Source organism: Vigna umbellata, chromosome 7 (assembly GCF_029865625.1).
Source record: "Vigna umbellata cultivar VRB3 chromosome 7, Vumbellata_1.0, whole genome shotgun sequence".
In the NCBI taxonomy this organism is placed as follows: Eukaryota; Viridiplantae; Streptophyta; class Magnoliopsida; order Fabales; family Fabaceae; genus Vigna; species Vigna umbellata.
The window spans coordinates 17,827,518-17,851,712 of record NC_142171.1 but is presented as its reverse complement, the minus strand read 5'-3'; the positions used below and the strand labels follow the sequence as shown (position 1 = coordinate 17,851,712).

Here is a 24,195-nt window from a genome sequence, read left to right as displayed (position 1 = left end):
TAAAAGCAAAAATTTATATAAAAGAACTGTTGCAAATTATTTTATAAATAGCTTAATGTTAACTTATAAAAAATACTAATTTCATATAAATAGTTAAACTATAAATAGATATTAACTGCACTAATTACTAGTTTTTTTACCGTCATAACTACAGTTTTAATAATATAATAATTATACAAATGGGAAATCATATAAGAACTAATTAATTTTGGTTGTGAACAAACTAACTTTGTTGATGTTAAACTTATAAAATTAGCTAGCATCCGACAAATTTAGTTTATCTATAAATAAACTTGACCCTCATACATAACGCGAAACGAAATAAAAATGAAGTTATTGTAAAGTAACTGCCGGTGAAAATTCTTCTGACTAGTTTAATGGTTACGCAAAAATATATTATATGTCAAATTTGTTTAGTTAAGTATAAAACGATTAAAGTAACAATTATCAATTACAAAGTTATTAAAGAGGAAAATTTTGTTAAAAATTAATCTTAAAATACTTTGATTTTTCCTTTTATGTAATTTTGAAGTTAAAACAGAAGATAAAACACAAAAGAAGAAGAATTCAAACAGCTCTTTAGGTTGTGCTGTGCATGTGTGAAAAAGAAAATAGATGGATAAGTTTGGCGCAGAAACCAAAACCTTTACACCAAAGAAAATAAATATTTCTTGTGGTTTTAGACAACTATGTTTCACGAATACTCATTCCTTAGCATAAAGAGAAGTAAGAATATCATCATGAAAACTATATAACACAATAAATGTTCACTTAATTAATAATGGTAGATGGTTTATAGTAAATCTATAAGATTTAAAAAATGACATTATAAAAGTGATAACTTATTTAAAGATTAAACTATTTTAATATTAAAATATTTTAATACAAAATTTTGTTACAAACTAGTTTTATTATTTTAAAATATATTATTTTTTATAAATTACATTTTTAAAGTTCTCTTATTTATGTATAAAGATTTTTCTTTTTATGTTTGAATATTAAAACATTAGAGTGATTTTTATGTGAGCTCTTCACTTTCATATGTTTCTTTAGAATAAGTTGATTTTGTACTACTTTCTTTCTTTGTTTTGTTTTCCTTTTGTATACAAATTATATGTGACATCTGAGACATCTATAAGAGTATCTACTAATTAGTGGTCATAAAGGTATAATTATGTGCTATTGACTTAGACTTATCTGAATGAGTTACATGTTATTTACTTAGACTTACATTTTGTACTTTCTTAATTGAATCAAAGTTAATCTTAATTAAATTTGTTGAGTTTAAAATGTCATTTGCTATGAAGTTCTCTCTAATTTTATGTTTGAGTATGTTGAACTTCTTTACCTTTTTCATATGTGTATTTCATTACCTTTACCTTATACGTGAATTATACCGTTCTTAATCATCAATAACATTGATTTTTATTTTTGTCTCTAATGTTAAAAAGAAGAATAATTGAAAGCTTTGGACCTCACCACCAGGTTGGAAGGATTGCGACTACACTCCATCTCTATTAAAATTCGTCATTATTTGGTACAAATTCAATTATATAATGCTAAGTTAAACTTAAATTTGATATGATATTAAAAAAGTTATTCAAAATTTGTTTCTATGTAATCATGTGTATTAAATTTATGTATTACTTATTTTCATATTTTTCTTAGTCCCAGGACGTTATATTTATTTATTTATTTCTATAATCATCGGATAACAAAGTAACCATACCCAAATTTAATAATACTTTAATTGACAATGAAAATTAACCAATAAGGAAATATTCATAAAAAATATTAAGTGTAACTCAATTAAAAATATTATTCAATGATATTTTATAAAAGCATCGCTAACATAGCTATAAATTATTACATTTCAGTTCACTTTCTGAATAACAAATTCATAACAGTCCAATATCTGTTAAAAGGTAATACTACTGGTTTCCTTTATGTTAATTCTTTAAGTTTTGTTTCATCTAAATCACGAAAAATATTTAATTAGCATGTATTGTTTTGAAATTTAAAAAATTACAAAACATAATATTTTTTATTGAAAAAGCCGACAATTAAAACAGGAATAGGGAATAAGTTGCAGTAATGCAATCGTAACGTCAATTAATAATTCAAATTAAAATATTGCTTTGGTTCAATTACATCAATAAGAATTAAAAAAAGAAGAGTAACTATTAAACCACACACAAAACTAGTCAATCAAATAGAATAATATAATATCAGTATTGTCCTTTTCACATTTCAACCGTTTACATTCCAACAGCACTGAACAATTTATCTGCAGTCGGTCACTTCTTGAAATCGCAATCATCAATCATTTACAACTATGAAGTAAAGAACAGAACAGGAATGAGCCATAAATTGGATCATCAAGGAAATGGAACAATAATCCATTCAAGTTCCGTTCAGTTGCAAAGATAGAAAGCATGAATAGACAGTTTTGAAATTTATACCAAAGAAAATATAGAAAATAATTATTTTTTCTATTTTCTTCTTATTTTGCTCTTCAATCAAATCAGATAAAATGTATGGTTATCCATTTCTTTCTCTAATTTATCTTTTATCATCCAAATCCTAACACTAACACAACATAAATAACATATCCCCACCCTCGACCACCTCGTTGTCCTCGTCAAGATTATAAAGTACATGTTTCACAGGTTGAAAAAATATGCAGGAGACCAAAATAAAGGATAAAAATTTAGTTACTGCTCCAAACAATGGCATGCCCGTCTCAAGGATTCACTGTTCTGGTTGTTGTCTGCAACTGCTGGCATAAGGAATATATCAGTTGGATTAACCTCTTCAGTTGTTTTGGCTGTCCAGCGTTCCCATTCCATGGCAGAAATTGTTTAGCAAGGACTCAATATGCTTCACTTCTTTTGGGATTGATGCTGTTAGGACCTGTGTAGTTTCCCAACAACTTAAATATCAGTTACTGATTAACTGTCACTAGTATCTATGCAGGACAAACCATCTGTAGATTTTGCAGAAAGAACACAAATTAAATGTTCTGTCTTGCTTTAATTGTCTAACATTAAGTTAACTAATGCGATGAGATAATTCCCACCATTAACATGGTCACACAAAAAATTAACGTGACAAGATATTACTTGAGAAGTAAAAAATATCGTAATAAGTTTTTTGTTGAAATGTTATTAATTGACTCCACCGTGATTTTCAATGTATTCTTAACATGAAATAAAGTGTTCATATATGAGGTGTAAGAACAACAATATACTGCAAGCGTTGCTCAGAGAAAATCACCGCAAAACATCTAAGAGACTGAAACTAAATCTAAGAGCTCTCTTTCTCTAAGATCTTTCAACCCAAAGTTAAGGACTAATCCCTTTAAATATTGAAATCTATTGAAACAAATGACCTTTCTATATGGATGTTTTTTCACACACAAGTCTAATGATCAAACCTATAAAGACATGTGTAAAAGGCAAAAAAGGTATGCATTAATCATGTCACACTTTATTTACTTTTAAAGTTTCGTCTGATATAATGCTTGCTGGTTTATTTTGATACTGTTAGAAACATTGATTATATATATACAAACACATCTCTTTTTTAACTAAGAAGATTAGACCTTTTCCGTTAATAAAATATTATGAATACAAACTAGGAATTTCAAAATAATGTTTGCTTCAGGGGAGGGATGTATATATCGAATTGAATTTATTGAATTAAACCTAGCACATCCAAGTTTGTAAATATTCTAACGACTTAATTCTGATTGATTAGACGATAATTGATGGAGATTAATGACGTTGATTACTTTATAACGTAACAATATCCTTCAATTTATTGGTTTGTGATTTGACAAGTATGGCTCACAACTAACTGATTACTCATGTAATGACACTGTATAAGACGACCGTGTGTTACTAAGAAATTCTACCACCACTAATACATATACGGATTTCAGAGAGACCAACTTGTGAGAAGCAGCAATCCCTAAAATTCTTGACAACTCATCAAGGGTAATAAAAAAAACGTACCATAGCTGCGCCTACCACAAAATCATTAATGCTATGTTTGGTAGGGAAGAAATGAAAGAGAAAAGAGAAGATGAAATTAAATCGAACTGTATAATTTTAAAAATAGTAAGATTCACCTTATTATTTTTAATCTGCTTTCATTCATTTCTGTATCTTTACTTTTACGACTTGCCTATTTCTTTTTAACAAAAACATTTCAAGCTATTTCTCTCCATTTTTCCATACAGCTTTGACAAGTATGGATAATGATGCTGTGTAAAAAATCATTATCCGTTTTTGTCAGCTTTTAAGTCTCATATGCGGGAGTTTTTACCACTGAGCCTCCATTTGAGTTTTTTAGGTACTATCACAACACATTATTATCCAATATGTCCCCATTTATTTATGGAGTGAAATCGGCTTGGAGAGGTCGTGTTCATAACATAAAAAAGGGGCATATTAGATAATAATATGTGAAGGAGGTCGCATTGTGAAACTCAAATGGCGCAAGTACTTGTTTGTCTTTTAAGGATAAAGTATTTACTTGAACTCATCTATTGCAACCTCTTGCATCTTTCATTCATCATTCTAACGCTCAAGAGAAGCACAATTAGCAGATGACCTAGCTATCCCAATTTACATACTAGTTTCAATATTCAACTGCAAAACTTTAAGAGAAAATACCTCATAACCAGTTTCTGTGATGAGAACCTCATCCTCAATCCGTATCCCAATGCCTCGATACCTGCAATTGGACCTCTTCCAAGATTTATTATATTGCGCAGGAGACAAACATTTAATGTCAAGAGTGAAAACATCCTAAATGTTCATACGGAGTATACGTGGACAATTGTGAACAGGGCAGCGATTGACCAAAAAAGACATAACAAGTAGAATACAGGTGAGAGGAATAAGATCATATCATGCTTGCCCAAATGTCCAACTGGTACAACGATTGAAACAGATTAACTAAAGTAAGATTCTTAATTTACATATGAAAAATTTGAGCAACAAAAACGGACACATGTCTCTTAATGGCTTGAATAATTTAGGAAATATACATCTTCCCAACCTCCGGCCCCACTGAATAGGACTGCAGATGAGAGTGGAATAGCCATATCCACTGCCAAGTGTATATGATTAAATGACTATTCCATTCCAGTCCTATAAATAAGAGTATAATAAAACGTTATTTATAACGAGATGGAGTTGGTGCAATGATAGTTGGGGGTTGAAGGTGGGGACCCTGATGGTCCAGCTACTGGTAGAAAGTGATTTTTCTCATTTTTAGGGAAAACATGGTATATAGAGGTATTGCAGTAAATCTTGATGGAACGAAATACATTCCTATTTTGGAGGGAATGGCTATTTCGTTTTTCTGATGGTACAAGAACACCCTAGACAGTGAATGAATAGTCTCATTGCAAAATTCCAAAATAAGACCTTAGGGATTGAGAAGACTGAGAAAACAGGGTAATTGGTGCTAAATCATCCTTGGAAACTATTTAATCGGGATACTCAATTCAAGCTTTAATAAACTGGAATACGAAACCAGATTCTTGGAAGGAGAAATGAAGGGTAAATTCGTGGAGCTAGTCAAGGCAAACAAACTCCTGTGAATTAGCATTCTTTAGTCGATTTAGCTGGTAAACCAGAAAATTTCCTTAGACCAGTAAGCAATGGGAAATCATCAATTCGGAAAAAACAGTTTGTAAAAAACAGCTATTTAATCAACCTTAATAATTACCTCCCCGGACCATTAAAAGAAGACGGGATGTACACTCCTGGTTCAATAGTTATTACCTGTACACAGACACACCACACAAATTATAAAAAAGAACAGGCTGTCTGCTAATATGGGTACACAGTGCAACTCTGAAGCATATGTCCCCATAAGCAGGCAATCAAAACTCCAAAAAGAGGTTATCTTGCTCAAAGAGGGTTAAAATTAAGTGGCAGGATTCACCTGCTTCAATTCACCACCTAATTCCCAGCCCAAAAAGATTATATTTGTTATTTGAGCCAGAAATTGTTATGTAGTTATATAACAAAATATGTGTTGAAAAATATCAACGAAGAGCCCTAGGCTGTAAATTTTAAAAATTAATTCAGTTAGCACTAGCTTTAACATATTTTTATGCAGCAGAGTTCTTCTGATAGCAGTTAGCTGAGAGCACGTATACACTTGAGAGAGAAATATGAAGCAATTACATCATCTCTTATAACTAATTCATTAATTAATAGAATTCATACACCAAAGATATCCAGAAAAGTAATGAAATGATCAACCTACACAGATCAGATAAGTAATACAATGGATAAGTTAACATATTCTAACAAGTTAGTGCATTCAAATAAATTAAACAAGTATGACAGTCCCCCTTAAACACAAACATATAGATTGTATGTACCAAACTAGGAACAAATAAATTTAATTTGAGATCCTCTCAAAACTTATTCAAAATATCTACAAGTTGATCATTGGAGTTTTGTGCAAATTTCCTTTGATAACAAGTTCTCTCAAACAAAACAACAATAAATGTCTACATTGGTTCTCTCACGAAAAATAGGATCGGTTGCAATGTGAATAGTTGTTTGTTTATCACAACAGTACATGCTCATTTGTTACATTTCACAAAATTTCAGATCTTGAAGGAATTGTTTAATCCACATAGGCTCACAAGTGAGTGATGACATAGCCTTATACTTAGCTTCATCAGTAGATCGAGCATCCACATTTTGTTTCTTGTTTTTCCAAGAAACAATACTTCCTCCAGTGAAAACACAATATCCACTAGTGGATTGCTTATCTATTGGAGATCCTAACCAATCAGCATTACAATAACTAGTCATTTGATTATTTCCCTTAAATATCCTTGTCATGGATCCTTTTTGAGGTATATGAGGATGTGAATGACAACGATCCACTGATCTAGATGAAGATCCTACATAAATTTAGTATTTAATACAATGCAAAAGACAAGTTAGGTCAACTAATAGTGACAAGAATAAATTTCCCAACGAGTCTTTTATATTCTTTTGGGTATGAGAAGAGCTCAATCTATTCTACAATCAATTTTTGTTGAGAAATCACAATACTTTCCTTTGATCAAATTACTTCAATACTGAAGAAGTATTTGAGACATCTAAGATCTTTGGTCCAAAAGTGATTGCATAAATGTTTCTCTAGCTTAAAAGTTTTAGTAGCATCATTCCCTGGAATGACTATATCATCAACGTACACGATTAAGTACACACATTACTCCATAGAAGTTGGACAATAAAAGACTAAATAATCTATTTCACTAAACCCAAAGTGCTGTAAAATGGCTGAATTTTCTATACGAAGCATTTGGTGATTGTTTAAGATCATAGAGAGATAGAGAGATTGGCGCAATTCACAAACTAACCCAGAAGGTTGCTCCATGTAAATTTTCTCCTCTATGTCTCCATGAAGAAAGACATTATTGCTCCATGAATGAGTATTTAAAGTTTTTAAATTATCTATAATTCAATTTCTCCATAATCTAAATCAATTTCTCCATATATCTGAAACAATAATGGATTATAATTTTAGAGGAATAAGGCAAAGATATCTCCATTAACCACGTGTGACAAGTGATTATTAAATATTATCTGTCAGTGGTTAGTGGAGATGGAAAAAATTTGCTTTGTCAGGGAAACTACTTACAACACCTGGCTTCAGAGGACCGTCAAAGCTGACCATTGAACAATCATGGATGTCCATCCCTAGATAGTGACCTGGATGGACCAATAAAGTGTGATTAGATATATATCAGCAGTCGTACGAATATACATGACAATTATTTTTCTCATAACTACATATTGCACACTTTGTCAGCAAGCAGATATGAGCACATAGCTACCTATAGAAGTTGGGTTAAGCTTATGGTAGGAACTGCTTCCAACACCTCTCAAAATCCCAAGCTCTTTGAGTCCTTTTTGCAGCATTTCAACCTATGTAACCAGATCATTTCAGATTACACTTTGTATAACTTCAGCTAATTGAAATGAACAATAATAAAACATTCAAAAGTGAAAATTTTAAAAGTAAGATGACAATCAAAAAATAACGATGGGTTTGTGAAGAAGATACTCAGGCCACTAGCACACACTAATTACTGTTACTGGTTATAAGATGATGTTCGTCAAGCGCAAAGCAAATATTGAAAATTTTTTTGGTGGTGAATTGGGTGTTAATGCAAAATGAACACTTAAAAGAAAATATTTGATGATTAACTAAGACAACATAAGTTCAGATCCACTTGAAATCTTGAACCAGAATACAGCTGAATTATAGGACAGTTTCAACAAGCCAACAACAGAAACCAGAGATAATTAAATTCCCTATGCTCTGTCTTTGGTATCTCCCAAACTGATCATAGAATAAAATAAGAATTAATCAAATGACAGTTCTAATAAGATTTACTGATGAGCTTCACATAGAAAGGGATATTTGGAGAATCCCATGCTTTACTACCCACATAAAATAAGCCAGCAACATCCAACTTTTGAGGCAAACCAAATTCTAGACTTCTAGTATTTGTTTGTGCTGGAACAGAAGCTATTGCATAGGTTGTTCAATTTAAAAAGTAAATAAATGCAGACGGACATCCTATATTATTACCAAATATATCTATGTTGATATAGGTTGTTACTAGCTAAGACAAAATAATTTTTCCATTAATGGACAAGGCTGGATTTTGTTTAATCCGAATAAGCAATTCCATGCTGTTACTAGCTAAGACAAAATGTTGTTTCTTGTTCACCAAAAACAAATATAAAACAAATTATTTTATTTAATTACATAACATTCTACACGTGGTTAAATATATCTTGAATCTAAATAAGTTCATACTTTTGAATCTTTTGAACAATTACTTGAGAAAGTACTGCATAATCCTAATCAGATCATCAAGAAAGTTTTAAGATTAGAATAACTAAGGATACTCTTCCCTCTAAATCCTATCATGAACTGGAAAAGAGAAGAGTAACAAACACAACTGACTAAAATTTCTGTCAATCACCAACTCTCCATAAATATTTTATTAGGTAAAGGCTCCAAAACGGCATTGTTATTTATACGACACAATCCCTCTTGTTGAAAGGAAGGAATATCACAGGCCCACCCAAACTTGCAATGGAATTCAAATTTTATTCAGAAGCATGAGGGCAGCAAGAATTAAACTATTGGCAACTTAGTTATATCTCCTAAAAACTTAAGCTATTAGGTTGGTTTAGAGTGATAGTGACCTTATTACATCTTTCGAAAATTGAAAGGGGATAAGAAAAAAGGGATACCGAATGGTTGTGTATTTGCCTAATACTGGCACCAGGCTTACAAAGTTCCACACAATGCTTATTTGTTTCCAGTATAAGCTGATAAAGCTCCTCCTGAAATATAGAAGAAACCATGATATTCATATGAAAAGTGGCAAGAATAAAAGAGCAAAGCAATAAGTTGATTTTGACATTAAAAGAACAAAGTAATATGGAGATCAAGAGTTTCATTTTGTCTAGATTTCACAAGGCATGGATAAGGAGCAAAACACTCGAACTACACATGGAAACAAGAAAATAATTTTATTGATGACCATACCAAATACATTATGAGGTCCTCTATTGTAACAATCTCTCCAAAATATAGAAAGATGTTAAGGATATTTTATCTTAATCAATATGGAGATTCTAAACATAATGTTATCTTCATAAACCATTATTTACAATAGTTTCCCTCAAGTTAGTCAATAAATATCAATCATTCTCAACTTACCTACAAGATCCTGAAATCCTTCCTAAGGAAGCCCTTTAGTGAAAATATCCACTGTCCTAAGCTTAAGTCTTATAGGGACATGGGTCGTAACCTCACACTCTATCTAGATTATCTTTGATGAAGTGATTGTCATTTTCAATGTTTTGCCTGGTCACGTACTAGATTATTGGCAATGCTCATGGTTGACTTGTCACGACAGAGCTGTATAGGAATGTCCACCTTGATTTTATGGTCATCAAGAATTATTCTCAACTAGAGCCCTTTACACATTTCTTGCACAAGGGTTCAAAATTTAGCTTTTGCACTGGAACAAGATACTCTATCATGTCTTATGACAGCTCCACAATCGATGCAATTGTCAACATAGTAGTTGCTGACGTGAACCACACTGTTCTAACCCACCACTGGCCCCACAACAGTGGGGGTGGCACAAGCAACAGTGCATCCTTGTCTCATTGTTTGCGAAGCAGAAAAAATAGAGCTTCCAATATCAAGAGCTCTGATTCTAACTTGCATGAACAAGAAAATAATTTTTTTGATAACAATCCCACCAATTATATTCTCAGCTAATCTATTTATAACAATCAATATCTCTTAAATAAAGAAACAATATATTGAAATAAATTTGAAGATTCTAAACATATTTTATTCGAAACAATATTGAAATCCTAAACATATTTTATCATAATAAACCGTTATTTCCAACAAAAAACTAAGCTTCAAACATTTTTATGTCATAGTATACCAAAAGCAAAGAAAGATCCGACTTGTATTACATAATTATGTCCCCAACGGTTTAGGCCCATTAGATCCCTTGAAGAAAAGCAAGAGGAGAGGGCAAATCTATCCCTAATTGAATGACCAGATATGCATAAATTATTCAAAGTACCTCTCCCCAATTAACTATATTTCTATGTACAAAAATGTCTATTTTGGCTATAATAACTGATCAATATCTCATCTTCTGTTTCATGTCATGGAGCACCAACAACTAGCGGTAAACTTTTTGTACTTTTAAAGTATTTACCCTTCACCATGAGGCCATTTGCGTAACTATAATCTGCAACGCTTCTTCCCTTAATCTGGAAGTATAGAGTATAACTATAGGCTTAAGCAAATTCAAATATCATAACCACCAACACTTACCATTATTTGTTGAGAAGGCAATCTCATAAATAACTCCCTTCCCTCCAAAAAATTGCAAGAAAAATAAGTTGTGTTGGTTTGAGAAAATGTTTTCTGTTTTAACTTTTAATTACGTATGATATTATTTTCGTTATATTTTCCATTTTAAGGGTTTGTATAGGAAACAGTGAAAAAGAATGTTTCCTTTACAGATCTTTCACAACAAACAAAATTATTTTCATTATTTCCTTTACAAATCTTTGACTACAGAAAACAAACATGAAGTTCAAAACAAAGTAACAATTTTAATGATTTAAATAACATTTTCTTGAAGTAAAAAAGCCATAATATTTCATGTCGTGAAGTTAATGTTGCAGAATCTCGGCCTTGAGTAGAAAACTTAGCAAGCACAAGATGATGGCCAAAAAAGCTCATTACAAGAAACAAAAGGGAAGTTATTTTAACATCATAGAAACTTGATAAAAAACAAGTGCATTATGTATGAGAAGAGTTATATGTCTACAAACAAGAATACCTATAAGTATACAGCCATCATGCAATAAAGTATGCAACAGGAAGTTGAGAACTTGAAGTCTGTTTGTCCTAGATTGCTATTAATTGATCGATTAATTGGATATCAAATGTGAGAAAAAATAAGAAAGTGATATAGACATAAGCTTATTGTATGTGCTGAAATGAAAATAAACTCTTCCTTATTAAGCTCTCCTGCAATTAGTAGATTGAATTGCTAAACGGACATCAATCATGCTAACCTGGGCAGAAGAAAAGCTACCACAAGGTGGCCATGTCCTGGTAAGATCACTGGCATAGCCATGTAACTCACATCCAATATCCATCAAAACAAGATCCCCTTGTTTAATCTGCCAAACAAGTAAAGATTAGAAACACGAAACTAAAGTTACTAGGAGATGGCATTTATTAAATGAATTTACTCTCTGATCATTCCTAGAATAATGTATAATGCTTCCATTAGGTCCACCACCAACCACAGGATTGAATCTGATACAGAGGAAAAAAAAGGTTATATCATTAGTTATGGATGAAATGATCCTTAAACTTGAATTTCTTTTCTATTAATGAACTTCTTTACTTTTATTCTTTTGTGGAAGCTTCTTATATTATCAACAGCAATAGATGAAGTATTCAGACATAAAAAACTCCTCACCCCATCCGCTGGGCACCTCTAATTTTGCATTCATATTCAACCTTTGCTGCAAGTGTACCTTCAAAAGGGTATGTCTTTGAATGTAGCATTGTCAACAAAAGAGCCTGTTCAAAGATCACATGGATATCATTCTACATGTAGGACCTACTAATGGTATTACCAAATGTGCATTCAACAGCCTCAATAGGAGTTTGGAATATTTAGTTAACAAATAGTTACCGTAGCACTAGAGATGAAAGTACCTGACAAGCGATGGATGCAGATTCCTTCATCAGCTTAAGCTCTGCTGGTGACTTTATCCATCGCAGTTGATGGGTGTAAACAGCTAGATCCATTACATTGTTACAGTAAGCTAGTTTTTTGAATGCTTCCATTTCCATATATGATGGAGTTGCAGTCTGGACATTGTGGAACACTTTTGATGATCCCTTTATCATATCGGGAAGGATCTGAATCAGTAGTAAAAAATGTTAAATAAAAATCATTATAAATAACAGTTGTAACAGTTTAACCCAGGAGATGACAATGCACTTTTTAGAATTGAAAGATGTCATAACATTGGCTTCAAGCTTCCAGCAAGCTTACCAATGGAAATATTTCAGTCGTAAGAACAAAATTGTTTGCTATATAATTTCTATGGAAGTAAAAGCTTTTGATGGTTGATACCAGTAATTCACCTCATGCAATTTTCTCATTGGATATGCCTTATCAGCCTTGAATGTATCTACTGCTGCATCAACTCCTGCTATCTGCCCTTGCCAAATAACATCCTACACACATTTGTAGTTTTTAAAACGTTCACTTGAGATTAGGTAATTCTCTATAACAAAACTCCATAGAAGTCAGAACAAAAATCACACACATAATGACCAAATTGACATATGGTTAATCTAACATGAAAAAACAATTGAAATCATAGATTTATAGATAATAAGATATTTATATAAAAGAATGCTTTTATATGTAAGTAAATAACTGAATTAAATTTAAATAAACTGACAGTCTAAAAGAAATTTACACAGTCATCTAATCACAGATTGTTATATAAGATAAAATAGTTGAACTTTGTAATAACTTCTTTACAAGTCACAGATTTCTAATTGGTTAACTGTGTAAAAATCATATCATTGAAAATGCATGAAGATTAAACCCATAACCAATTTATGTCAATTAATTACATCTTTTTACACTGGCATTGTATTCCTATTGCAAAACATAGTTCTATTTTCAAGAAGATATAATGTCAGACACACATAAGGCTTAGCTTCTGGCATGAACATGCATAAACCACAGTCGTGTCCCAAAATGGCCACACCACCAGGCTGTTGGCAGCCTGTGATATACAAGTAATCAGCATCTTGTCGAAATGTATAAGGCACAACATCTGTCATCATCTTTACTGGGGCAGCAGCGATGATTGCCAAACTCTTCTCTGGGAGAAGTTCCAACAACTTTTTTCTTCTTAGGATGTATTCCTCAGTAGATATGCCCGGTGTGAGCTCCCCATCTTTTAGTAGCTACAATGTAACATAACATAAAAAAATGCTAAGTAGTCTTAACAAACAAGCATTTTAGCTAAATGCTCTACACGATAGTGCCCAGCAAGACGATAGTGCCCAGCAAGGAAGCCCTACTTCAAAATAGTTGGCTTGCATGTGGCAAACACACAATAGACACTTGAAATGTTTATATCACAATATTCTTTTACTTCTGTTATTGAACTTCTAAAAAACACAAATAGAAATACAATAAACCTGGGGATGGGATGCGGAGGTTGGCTGTCCAACATCAAAAACAACCCCGCCAGTGCAATAGGCACGAAAACCTACAACCTGCGAGCGAAATTTGCAAATGCCAAGTAGTCAGAGTAACCAAAATGAATTATTTGAATAATCCCTAGATTTACCCTTACAAATAAGAATAAAGAAAATAGAAAAATGAGATCATCAATCATGCATAGCTTCCGGTGAGAAGAACCGGTTAAAGGCCGAGAGTATGAATTGTTAAAGTATTTGCCGTGCGAGAAGATTGAATTGACCAACAGAAAAGCAAGAGTTACAAGCATTTGATAAAATGGGTAACAGAATTTGAAGAAACAAAACAAAATTCCCACGTTCGAAACCACAGTAGCATCAGAAAATCATTTATTAAAACATACTAATCAGACAAACAGTTTGAGAAGCTATGAATACGAAGTACGAGGTTGAAGAAAGCTATGAAAGAAGACATACTTGTCTGTGTGAAATTATGCTGGTTAGTTTTCTTACGACGCGCTGCATCTTCTTTGTGTTCAACAATACACTACAGTGCAGAGGTTTAAAGGGTTTTAGAGTGAGTTAATCCTCACAAGTTTGTACTGTCACTTCATTTGTCTCGCCCAATCGTTTTACTATTGTTATTATTATATTATATATCATTATCATTATTATGTTCAATTTATTTTCCCTCTATAAATTAATTGTGCTGTAAAACGTTGGAATGCCCTCTCTTTCGAATAACATTTATACAGTCTTTTATAATTCAAAAATATATGCTGGGAAATATTTAATATAAGTATTTATATTTATTTGATAAAAAAACAACACCAATAAACGATTTAGTATTACTGAGTTCATTGTTATTTAAAAATTTTGATTATAGTTTCTTCAAAGAAAATAATAGGTGACCAAAAGCATAATGAAAACGAAATGGTTTCAATGATTTGTCCAATAAACATACTTACAACAGGTGAATTCTAATTACAAAATTAAAGCTTCAACTCTAATTGAAGCAACAGTCAGTGCACATGCAGTACTGCACTCATCCATCATACTAAAACAAGGCTAGGACCAGGAACCTTTCCCTCGCAGTCAACCCCGCAGTAACCTACCAAAATTTAAATACTAAATACTTCAAATGAAATATGTTAAGATCATTATTGGAAAAATCAACAAAACTTCCTCTTCCTTTCATTGATGAAAAACCATTGCTATTGCATGTTTTCGAGATGGCCTAACATTTTCTTTTCAAATAATCACGAAATATAACGAAAAGACGTGTCTAATTTTGCTAGTTCAATTGAGGCAATCGCATAGTAATAGAGCATTGTACAAATTTTTGTGGCCGTACATAGAAAGACAAGATATCAAACAACGACGTAAATTTGAATGGTATCAAAAACTTGAGATCATTTTTGTTTGAACTCCTACAGAAAGCCATTAAGAAAATCCTTGATCTCATCAATACAAGGGGACCGAGTAGGAATTATATGACCATTATCATGCTCAACTATCGCAGAACAATCACCGTCATATAGAGAAGCAAGTTCCTTGCTTGTTTGGTTAGCTATCTGTCTGTCTTTACCATGTTCATTACCAAAAATATGAAGAGAAGGGCACTTGATAGGGCCACACTCCATGGCTTTCATCCGGAGAGCAAAGCCAGAGCACAAGACTACAAATTTGAAGTCCATTTCACCTTTCAGCTCTTCTTGTAGTGCTGAGATTAAGGCAGCCATTGCTGCTCCCTGTGAAAATCCCAAGATTCCATCAAATGGTCCTTCCCGGGAAAAGATATTCTTCAAGTGTGATAGTGAAACATCAAATCCAGCAGTTTGCTGCTGGTATTGAAGTGGATCAAATGGGCCATTTGCTACCTTCCAGTCAACACCACTGCTTCCATCAAAGTTGGGTGCCACAAACCATGCAAACTTCTTCTTGCAATTCGCCAATGGTGGTGGAGGACTAGATGGCAATGATGATGATGCACAATTTTCATTTGACTCAAACATGGGGGTTTGGTAAATGAATGGCAATTCATGGGGAGCATCAACAAAAACAAATTCAGTGATTTTCTTTAGTTTCTTGGCTAGTGATGCTGTTCTGCCTTTGAAACTGGATGCATTCTGCCGAAACCCATGTAAGCACAAGATTCTCAGTTTTCTTGAGGTCCTTGGATCTGAACATTAATCATTAGGATGTTAGGAATTGCACACTTGTAGTAAATTACAAAGGGCGTTTAAATTGCCTGAGTTGCAAATTTTAAAAAAAGAAACTTGAATTTTTCAGTAGTCATTATAGTGACAATTGTAAAATTAACCGGTTAACTACAAACTTTATGGAACGCATGTGAACGTAAAGATTTGTCGAGCAATATGGATCACAGACCTTACCATCTCCCTGGGCACTCGAGGCAAATCTGAACAAAAGTTGTTGAACTCGGCACCCGACAATGATGTTTTTGATTCTCCAATTTCAATTAGCTGTGCTGACTCGGCCTTGCCCTGTTTCTGACATAGCTCACAAACATACACGGTAGATTCACTCTGGTGGAACACAACTATATCAGAAGCAAGAAAAAAAACCAAGAACCCAGCAATGAAATAGAAAAAATATTAGACTCAAGCAATTAAAGATGGTGGAGAAGGAATAAATTTTCTGGAGTACCAATTAAGAAAAGTAGTTAATCAAAGATATAGGACACATGGCATAAGGACAAATGTTATTCAAGTGCAAGCACGCTTGAAGCTGAATTTTGAGGCCCAATGACCACAGCAATAGCCGGGCTGGAGCCATACAAAATCAATTAAAACTTGAACCTAATTTGGGAAATATCCAACCTTTTTACCAGTAACAAAGTTAAACTCTTGACCAACATCAAGTCACATTATCTGTATCACCCAGAACCAGTTACAGGTAAACCAGCCCAAAAGCAACTCTAATGTTAAGCTCTATTAGTACACAAATAATCAGAACCAATATCTTATTTAGAACTTCATGGACACTTCACAAACTAACATATATAACAATTCTAAGTTCTCTAGAAACAGGCAAACACCAGCACGATTGAGACTGCTAGATTCAGTATATAATATCAGGAGATATTAAATACTTCCTTTTCTTTTCTTTTACTTTTTCTCCTCCCTAACTCCTTCAAGATGGTTAAATTCACAAAAACTGCAAACAAAAAAATGTAGGCATAAATAATACAAATTATCAGATCATACCTCGCAACTACGGCACACCAAAACAAGCATTCTGCAATAAGTACACCGGCAGCGAGAAGTGTAATCATCAAACGAACATTGACACATAAGGCAGGTACCCATAACATTAGCATCTGAACTTCCAACTGATATCCTACAGTCAATGAATAAAATAAGATTCGTTTCATGCACTGTTGCAAAACTACCCCTATGATTTTGACCAGCTTTCAATATTACCCCCACTCTTTACTAGACACTTGCGGACTTTCAATGAATGAATATATGTAATAAACGAAACCACTAATGCATTAGAAGCCACAAATGTTATCATCAGAAGACAAGAAAAAGTGAACCACCCCCACCCCAAAAGTTAAAAGGCAAAGATATTAAATTAGAATTATCAGCATGTGCAACAAGCTATGTGAACAATACACCTGAGCAGTGAACGCATTAAACCATGATGGTTTGTCCAGGTTCTTTAAACTGAGATTTAAAAGCATAGGCCGTAATTCGGAAAGAATATACATGTAATTATGAAAGTCATATTGCGCATAGTAAAGCTTGCTTTCCATTCCATACAGAATAGCGGAAATAGCACTTCTAGAAAAACAAATTAATAGATTAAGTCATTCCATCAAATTTTAAGATAAGCACAGATTAAATACACTGGAAAATGAGAGGAATGAAGATAGGGGGATTAATGGTGACCTGATAAAAATAATGGTAGCATTGAGAGAGTGTGAGGAAGAGAGAGAAACAAAAACTTTAAAATCAAATTTGGATGAAAAGCTTACAGCCAATGCTGAAACTTTAAAATCAATTAAAAACCTGAGAAACGAGGGGGCAAAATCAGCAAGTAACTCCTAGTTAAAACATGAGAAAATTAAAATCAGGGAATAGCATAAAAACATTATTTGTAGATATTTGTAGAGAAGGACTATGGTGACCTGATAAAAATAAGAATGGTAGCATTGAGAGAGTGTGAGGAAGAGAGAGAATACAAAAACTTTAAAATCAAATTTGGATGAAAAGCTTACAGCTAATGCTGAAATTAATTTCTGTGTGTTAATTTCTGTGTACTTATAAAATAATCATATTTTGTAGTATGAGATCCACACACATATCCAATTTATGTTACATAGAGGTATTTTCATTCCAAAAACAAAAAGTAATGGGTTGTAGTATAATGAAGCTTAAATTAACATTGTAATTTGAGATAATATCTTTCGAATCTGCCTAATTAGAGGAAATAGATATATAATCTTTATTTTATTTTACTTTCCTAGTTTCCCTATTTTCCTTTATTTTACTTTCCTAGTTTCCCTATTTCCCTTTATTTTACTTTCCTAGTTTCCCTATTTCCCTTTATTTTACTTTCCTAGTTTCCCTATTTCCCTTTTTAGGAGAATTAGATTATTACAAATAGAAAGTATCAGAATGTATTTTTTATGATTGAGAATAATAAATCAATCTTATTTTCCATATGGTATCAGAGCTTGTCTGATCCGCTTCCGCTGTCTTTGCTGTCTGCCCGCGGCCCCCTAAAAGTCTCTTCTTTAACATATGTTTTTAATGGGCTCCAATTGCCCTAGTCAAGTTCTACCTTAGAATTCTTGCTTTTTCTCCAGCATTACCAACACACCCATTAATTTCTACCTTAGAATTCTAGCTTTTTCTCCAGCATTACCAACACGTTTGTCCTTCTGATAACAGCTACACAAAATTGTGCTTCCAGAATCTGGCCTAGCTATAAGCTATACTTCCAGAGTTCAATCTAACCTAGCTATAAGCTATACTTCCAAATAGTTGAATCTGACTTAGCTATAAGCTATACTTCCAGAGTTCAATCTGACCTAGCTATAAGCTATACTTCCAGAGAGTTGAATCTGACCTAGCTATATGTTATACTTCCAGAATTTATCTCAAAATGGGTATTTTAAGTGATGCCCAATCTTTTTCGCATTCTCATTAGCTGCCAATCAAAGACCGAAAGTCTCTTCTTCAAGAAACCATGAAAGGCCATTGCCTTCACTAATAATTTTGTGCACCACTGTTGTCCTCCATCCTTCTCCGGCCACCGTCCGCCGCCGGCCACCATCTGCCGCCGGCCACCGTCACAGTTTCAACCGGTGACCAGCGGATCTAGATCGTCTCCTCGAGCGACGGTCAACCCCGTCGGAGTCAGAACCAAACTCCTCTCAATGCGCCTCCAACCTTTCTTCAGCTGGTCTCGGGTGCGTGTTTGTCACGCGCCGTCATCCGGTGTCGGAATCACACCGCGACGCTTCCGGTCGACGCCGGACCTCCTCCTCTCTGTTCTGACCCTCCATAGCTGCCATTGCTACCATCTTTGTTGCTTCACAGAATCTTCATCTTCCTCGCAACACACTTCCGCGACGGGTTGACGAGGATCCATCTCAGTCGCAAGGAGGAGAGGGTGTCACCTCGCGTTTCCACTTCGCAACTACTGCCCTTTGATGTTCTCTCCAATGCAGTCAGCCGCCACCGCTGCAGTCAGCCGCCATCGCTGCCGTCACAGTCAGTTGTCATTCCTACCTCTACTGCTTCCGCTATTTTCTTCTCCATCCTGAAAGGTGCTATCCAGTTCACCTGGAAATTAATTCGCTCTAAAATTGTGAAGAAGGCCTCTGATTCCAAATTTGTAGGGGGGGCCTTAGCCTTCCATTTTCCCTCATTGTCCGTTTCCCGGACGTTCTCAAAAACCACTTGGGCAATGGGCCACCGCTAACTCCATCGTAGTTGTCGTAGTCACCAGTAGCATCGTCGAAGCCAGCTTCTTCAGCGTCGGGGAAGGAAACAGGGTTGTTGTCAACGCGGACGAAGACGCGGTTGGATTGGGAAAAAGATGGGTCAGAGGCGTCGCAAGCGATGAGCTGGAAAGTGGCAGAGTTCTTCTTGTCAATGAACTTCTTCTTCCTCCCTCCCATTCTGCCTTCCAATTGTTTGAAGAAAGGAAAGACTCTAACAATTACGAAGTGTGTCAGTGATTCGGTAACTTCTTGGGCGGCATTGTTTGTTGTGTTTCTTCCGTCATCTTCTTCTCCATTGAGAAGGGTTCTCTACCTTCACGGGCTTTCTGCCACCACCAATGGATTTCTTCTTCCTCTTTCTTGTGCGCCACTGATTGGTGCTACTTGCCGACGTCTCCGCGGCTTGTGCTGCCGAATGCACTGACACCTGTGGCCAAGCCATTCTGTGATTCTCTCTTGCAAGTGTGATGTCCCCGTTGGCCTGTGGCATGAAGGGGAGTCTATTTTTGTAGCTGTAATGTTCCAATCAACAATTCATCAGCCTTGTCGGCGGGTGCTTTAATGCCGTTGTTGCTGCAGTCAGTTGTTGTAACCTCTGCAGTTTGTCGTTTGCCGTGAGGGGAAATATTTTTCAGCCCCTGCAGAAAACTTTCTTTTTGGGCTAGAGTTTAGCCCGTACTTCTTGTGATACAGTGTTAAGTATCACCTTTTTGGAGTAGTCCAGCAAAGAACTTTGGACCTCCAACCTGTCTGTGGCCTTTTGATGCCATCATAAGTCCCAAACTTGTTCGATGTTAGGGGTTTCAGATTTGTCCCCAAGTACGGATTGGTTCTCACCTGTTCTTCCACCTTCACGTTCTGTCATTGACGTGCATATATCGTTCAGTCGTTAGGGGAAGAAAAGTTTCAGCCGTCGCAGGGTAGTTAGTCCCTGAAGGTTTGTTGTTGTTTCAGTCGTTGTAGGGTGGTTAAGTCCCTATAGGTTTGTTGTTGTTAGCCACTGCAAACAGTTCAGTTCCTGCAGGTTTGTTGTTGTTCAAGGCAGTTAAGTCCCTAAAGGTTTGTTGTTGATAGGGCAGTTAAGTCCCTAAAGGTGTGTTGTTGTTCAGGGTGGCTAAAGTCCCTACAGGTTTGTGGCTGTTAGCCTTTTAGTGTCGTTGCAGGGTAGTGTAATCCCTGCAGGTCTGTTGTTGTTTAGGACAGTTAAGTCCCTGAAGGTTTGTTGTTGTTTAGGGTAGTTAAGTCCCTACAGGTTTGTGGTTGTTAGCCTTTGAAGGCCTCCCATATGTTACTCATGGAAATCATGTTCTTGAAGTTTAGTTGTTGTTCGCCACTATTGATGGCATTCCAATCCCTGCAATTTGTTGTTGTTCGCCACTGGAGGCCCTTCATCTGTTCTTGTAGTTTGTTGTTGTTTGCTGCTGCAAGTCATCATTCATTTTTTATGGAAATCTCCCTCGTCCATTACTGTCCAAGTTGAAGTTTCATGATGCTAGTTCGCCCTCGTCCATTGTTGTCCAAGTTGAAGTTTCATGGTGCTAGTTCGCCCTCGTCCATTGTTGTCCAAGTTGAAGTTTCATGGTGCTAGTTCGCCCTCGTCCATTGCTGTCCAATTTGGTTTATTGACGTTCTCTACAATTGAGTTTGACTATTCCAAGCTTGGTTCATACAATCTTGTATGATCCAGCTTGAGGAGGAGTGTTGTAATTTGAGATAATATCTTTAGAATCAGCCTAATTAGAGGAAATAGATATATAATCTTTATTTTATTTTACTTTCCTAGTTTCCCTATTTCTCTTTTTAGGAGAATTAGATTATTACAAATAGAAAGTATCAGAATGTATTTTTTATGATTGAGAATAATAAATCAGTCTTATTTTCCACAATTACATTTTCAGGTATTTGCCTCTATCACTCCAAAAACAAAAATTCTACGACTATAACTCTTGTTACCAAGCACAAACACTGACAACCAGAGAATTTAACATAATATCACTATTCCAATCACTACAAGATTACAAGATACTGGTGCAAATTCATTCCTTTGAAAAGGGGCATACCGGTGGTCAAATACAAAATTCTTTCCTTTGAAAAAACCACCATCTGGGAATTGCTCCAAATAGCGTTGTATGCCACCAATAACTGCAGTTAATACAAAATCATAAGAAATATTGTTAATCAGCCTTAAGGCTATTCTTGATCATGTATGTAGCAACTTCTTATAAAAGGGTACTCCTCAACCGCAATATTTCCACACCCCAAAGTAGGTATTCCATCACACACACTAATACCAGGGACCTTATGACTACATAGGCTCTTTATAAGGCAATAAGTTGTGCCGATATGAACACCTTGTTAACATAATACATTTCCATTGCACAATTATCGAGATTTCTTCTTTTATTTTCAAAAGAGTGAATAGAAAAACAGAAAATTCAGGTTTTACCTGAAACACATTCTCAAAACCGGCACCTTTAGACTTAATATATGCTGATGCCATCTCACACCGAATTCCGCCAGTACAATACCTGCAACCAATCAGTGGAGCCACAGGATAACTAATTACTAGTTACTCGAGCACAAAACGATCGCAACATGGAAAACACCACCCCCAAATGACTGATCAGATAGGCAGCACCAACACCTCTGTAGAATAGCACCGTGTATGACACTTTTTGGATACAACACTTGTTACATGTCTGGCACTCTTGAACCATGTCACAATTAAAAAAATACTTTTTTCAGCTAAAAAACCTTTACATGGCTTCAAGTAAGAAAGTGAACCAACATCTATTCTTGACTAAGCACTTACTAGACACTACTATCATAAGGAAAGGTTTTTTCAGCTAAAAAACCTTTACATGGCTTCAAGTAAAGAAAGTGAACCAACATCTATTCTTGACTAAGCACTTACTAGACACTACTATCATAAGGAAAGGTAAAAAAAGAAATTAAAGGAAAACAAATTATATTACAAATAATGCAGGACTCACTTTTGTAGGCTTGTGTCCTTAAGACTTAACTAGTTATTTAAACTATTAAGATATATGTTTTCGGAATTCTATTGTGAGAGCTGTTATTATAGGAAAACTATAGCAATTTGCCTATATGGTATAAATATAAAATCTTAGTTTTCAATACAGACTTTTGTCGTGTTGATTATATATATATATAGGCAATATCACCGTGTCTTACATTTTGGACATCAGTCTGTTCTTGTGTCCCTGTCTGCCTGAGCCGGAGCTTCGTAATCTATCATATCATACTTTATAATTTAAATCACCCTCAAAATGTCATAAAAGAAAACTTACATGAAAATATTTTTTCCTTTCAACCGGTCACCATTATCATCTATCCACGAGGATAAATCACTGTACTGCCTAACTTGTGGATCCAAAGTCTCAACATTTGGCACGTGAAACTTCCCAATCCTTGTTTCATACATATTCCTTGCATCAAGTAAAACAAGGCCGTTTTCTGGATTCTCGTTGTCTACAAATAATGGATTACACAAATGATGATACAAGACTCAAGTTCCAATACCAATTCCCCAAACATAACCGAATGCAGAAGATAGAGACAACAAAAGTGAGAAATAAACAAATTAACAGGGTAACACTAAACTGGGGGGGGGGGGGGGGGGGGGGGGGGGGGGGGGGGGGGGGGGGGGGGGGGGGGGGGGGGGGGGGGGGGGGGGGGGGGGGGGGGGGGGGGGGGGGGGGGGGGGGGGGGGGGGGGGGGGGGGGGGGGGGTGTGGAATTGCATAAATGAATGTGTGAAGTTATAGAAACTTACTGGCATTGTGAAGGGAAGAATGGAAGTCAAGTGCAGATAGATGCCTTCCAGCATTGGAGATATCAGGCGCTTTTAACAGTGGCTGAGAACTAAGAGTAACAAGTTTCATCCACAATCCGAATAGAGAGAGAAGTGAAGCCACACTCCTGGGCAACTTTGTCGTTTAGTGGGTGATGACACGTGGCGAGCTTAAAATCAGTGCGGTGAAAACAAGGAGTTGTAGGCTTTGAGCGCTTCGATGTGGGACTCGAGAGAGGACAAATTGCCACCAACCTGTGCGAAAATAATTGAGTAGCTAGAGGAATTGAAAGATGAAATGAAAAAAAAAAAAAAACAAACAGGAATAGCATATATGATTACTAACAGTGACATTGACACCATGGGTTGAAAGGCGAACACACGACCTCGTAGGTTGAGGGAGGAGCAGTTGGAGTGGTAGAAGGTGAGGAGGGTGATTGAGGTCTGGAAATTTCAGCGTAATTGTAATAAAGGAGCACTCCGTACTGCTCCCTGTCTTTGTCTTCGGACATGATAGGGTTTAGGGTTTATACTCGCCGGTTCTGTCA

At 35.1% G+C, this 24,195-nt stretch overlaps 2 protein-coding genes across 5 annotated transcripts; both read right to left on the bottom strand.

Moving 5' to 3' along the window:
• Positions 1–2,473: 2,473 nt before the first annotated feature.
• Positions 2,474–14,473, bottom strand: LOC124826677 (intermediate cleaving peptidase 55, mitochondrial-like). Of its 4 annotated transcripts, none has more exons than XM_088094648.1 (14): positions 14,332–14,473; positions 13,855–13,932; positions 13,354–13,617; positions 12,778–12,870; positions 12,343–12,549; positions 12,101–12,204; positions 11,868–11,934; positions 11,688–11,795; positions 9,318–9,410; positions 7,883–7,973; positions 7,687–7,757; positions 5,743–5,798; positions 4,680–4,740; positions 2,474–2,913 (listed from the first exon to the last, which is right to left on the bottom strand). In XM_088094648.1, the coding sequence occupies exons 1-14, from the start codon at positions 14,377–14,379 to the stop codon at positions 2,815–2,817; spliced, it is 1,440 nt and encodes a 479-aa protein (XP_087950774.1). In that variant the 5' UTR covers positions 14,380–14,473; the 3' UTR covers positions 2,474–2,814. The 4 variants fall into 4 exon arrangements, 2 of the variants coding, with proteins under 2 accessions (XP_087950774.1, XP_087950775.1); XR_015780868.1 differs by having other exon boundaries at positions 2,834–2,913; positions 7,692–7,757; XR_015780867.1 differs by having other exon boundaries at positions 2,847–2,913; positions 5,731–5,798.
• Positions 14,474–15,123: 650 nt separating this feature from the next.
• On the bottom strand, positions 15,124–23,738 carry LOC148195278 (rhodanese-like domain-containing protein 6). Its single transcript, XM_088095146.1, has 8 exons — positions 23,630–23,738; positions 23,146–23,326; positions 22,281–22,362; positions 22,051–22,150; positions 21,895–21,976; positions 17,085–17,217; positions 16,246–16,403; positions 15,124–16,029 (listed from the first exon to the last, which is right to left on the bottom strand). The coding sequence occupies exons 1-8, from the start codon at positions 23,736–23,738 to the stop codon at positions 15,285–15,287; spliced, it is 1,590 nt and encodes a 529-aa protein (XP_087951272.1). The 3' UTR covers positions 15,124–15,284.
• Between the last annotated feature and the right edge of the window lie 457 nt (positions 23,739–24,195).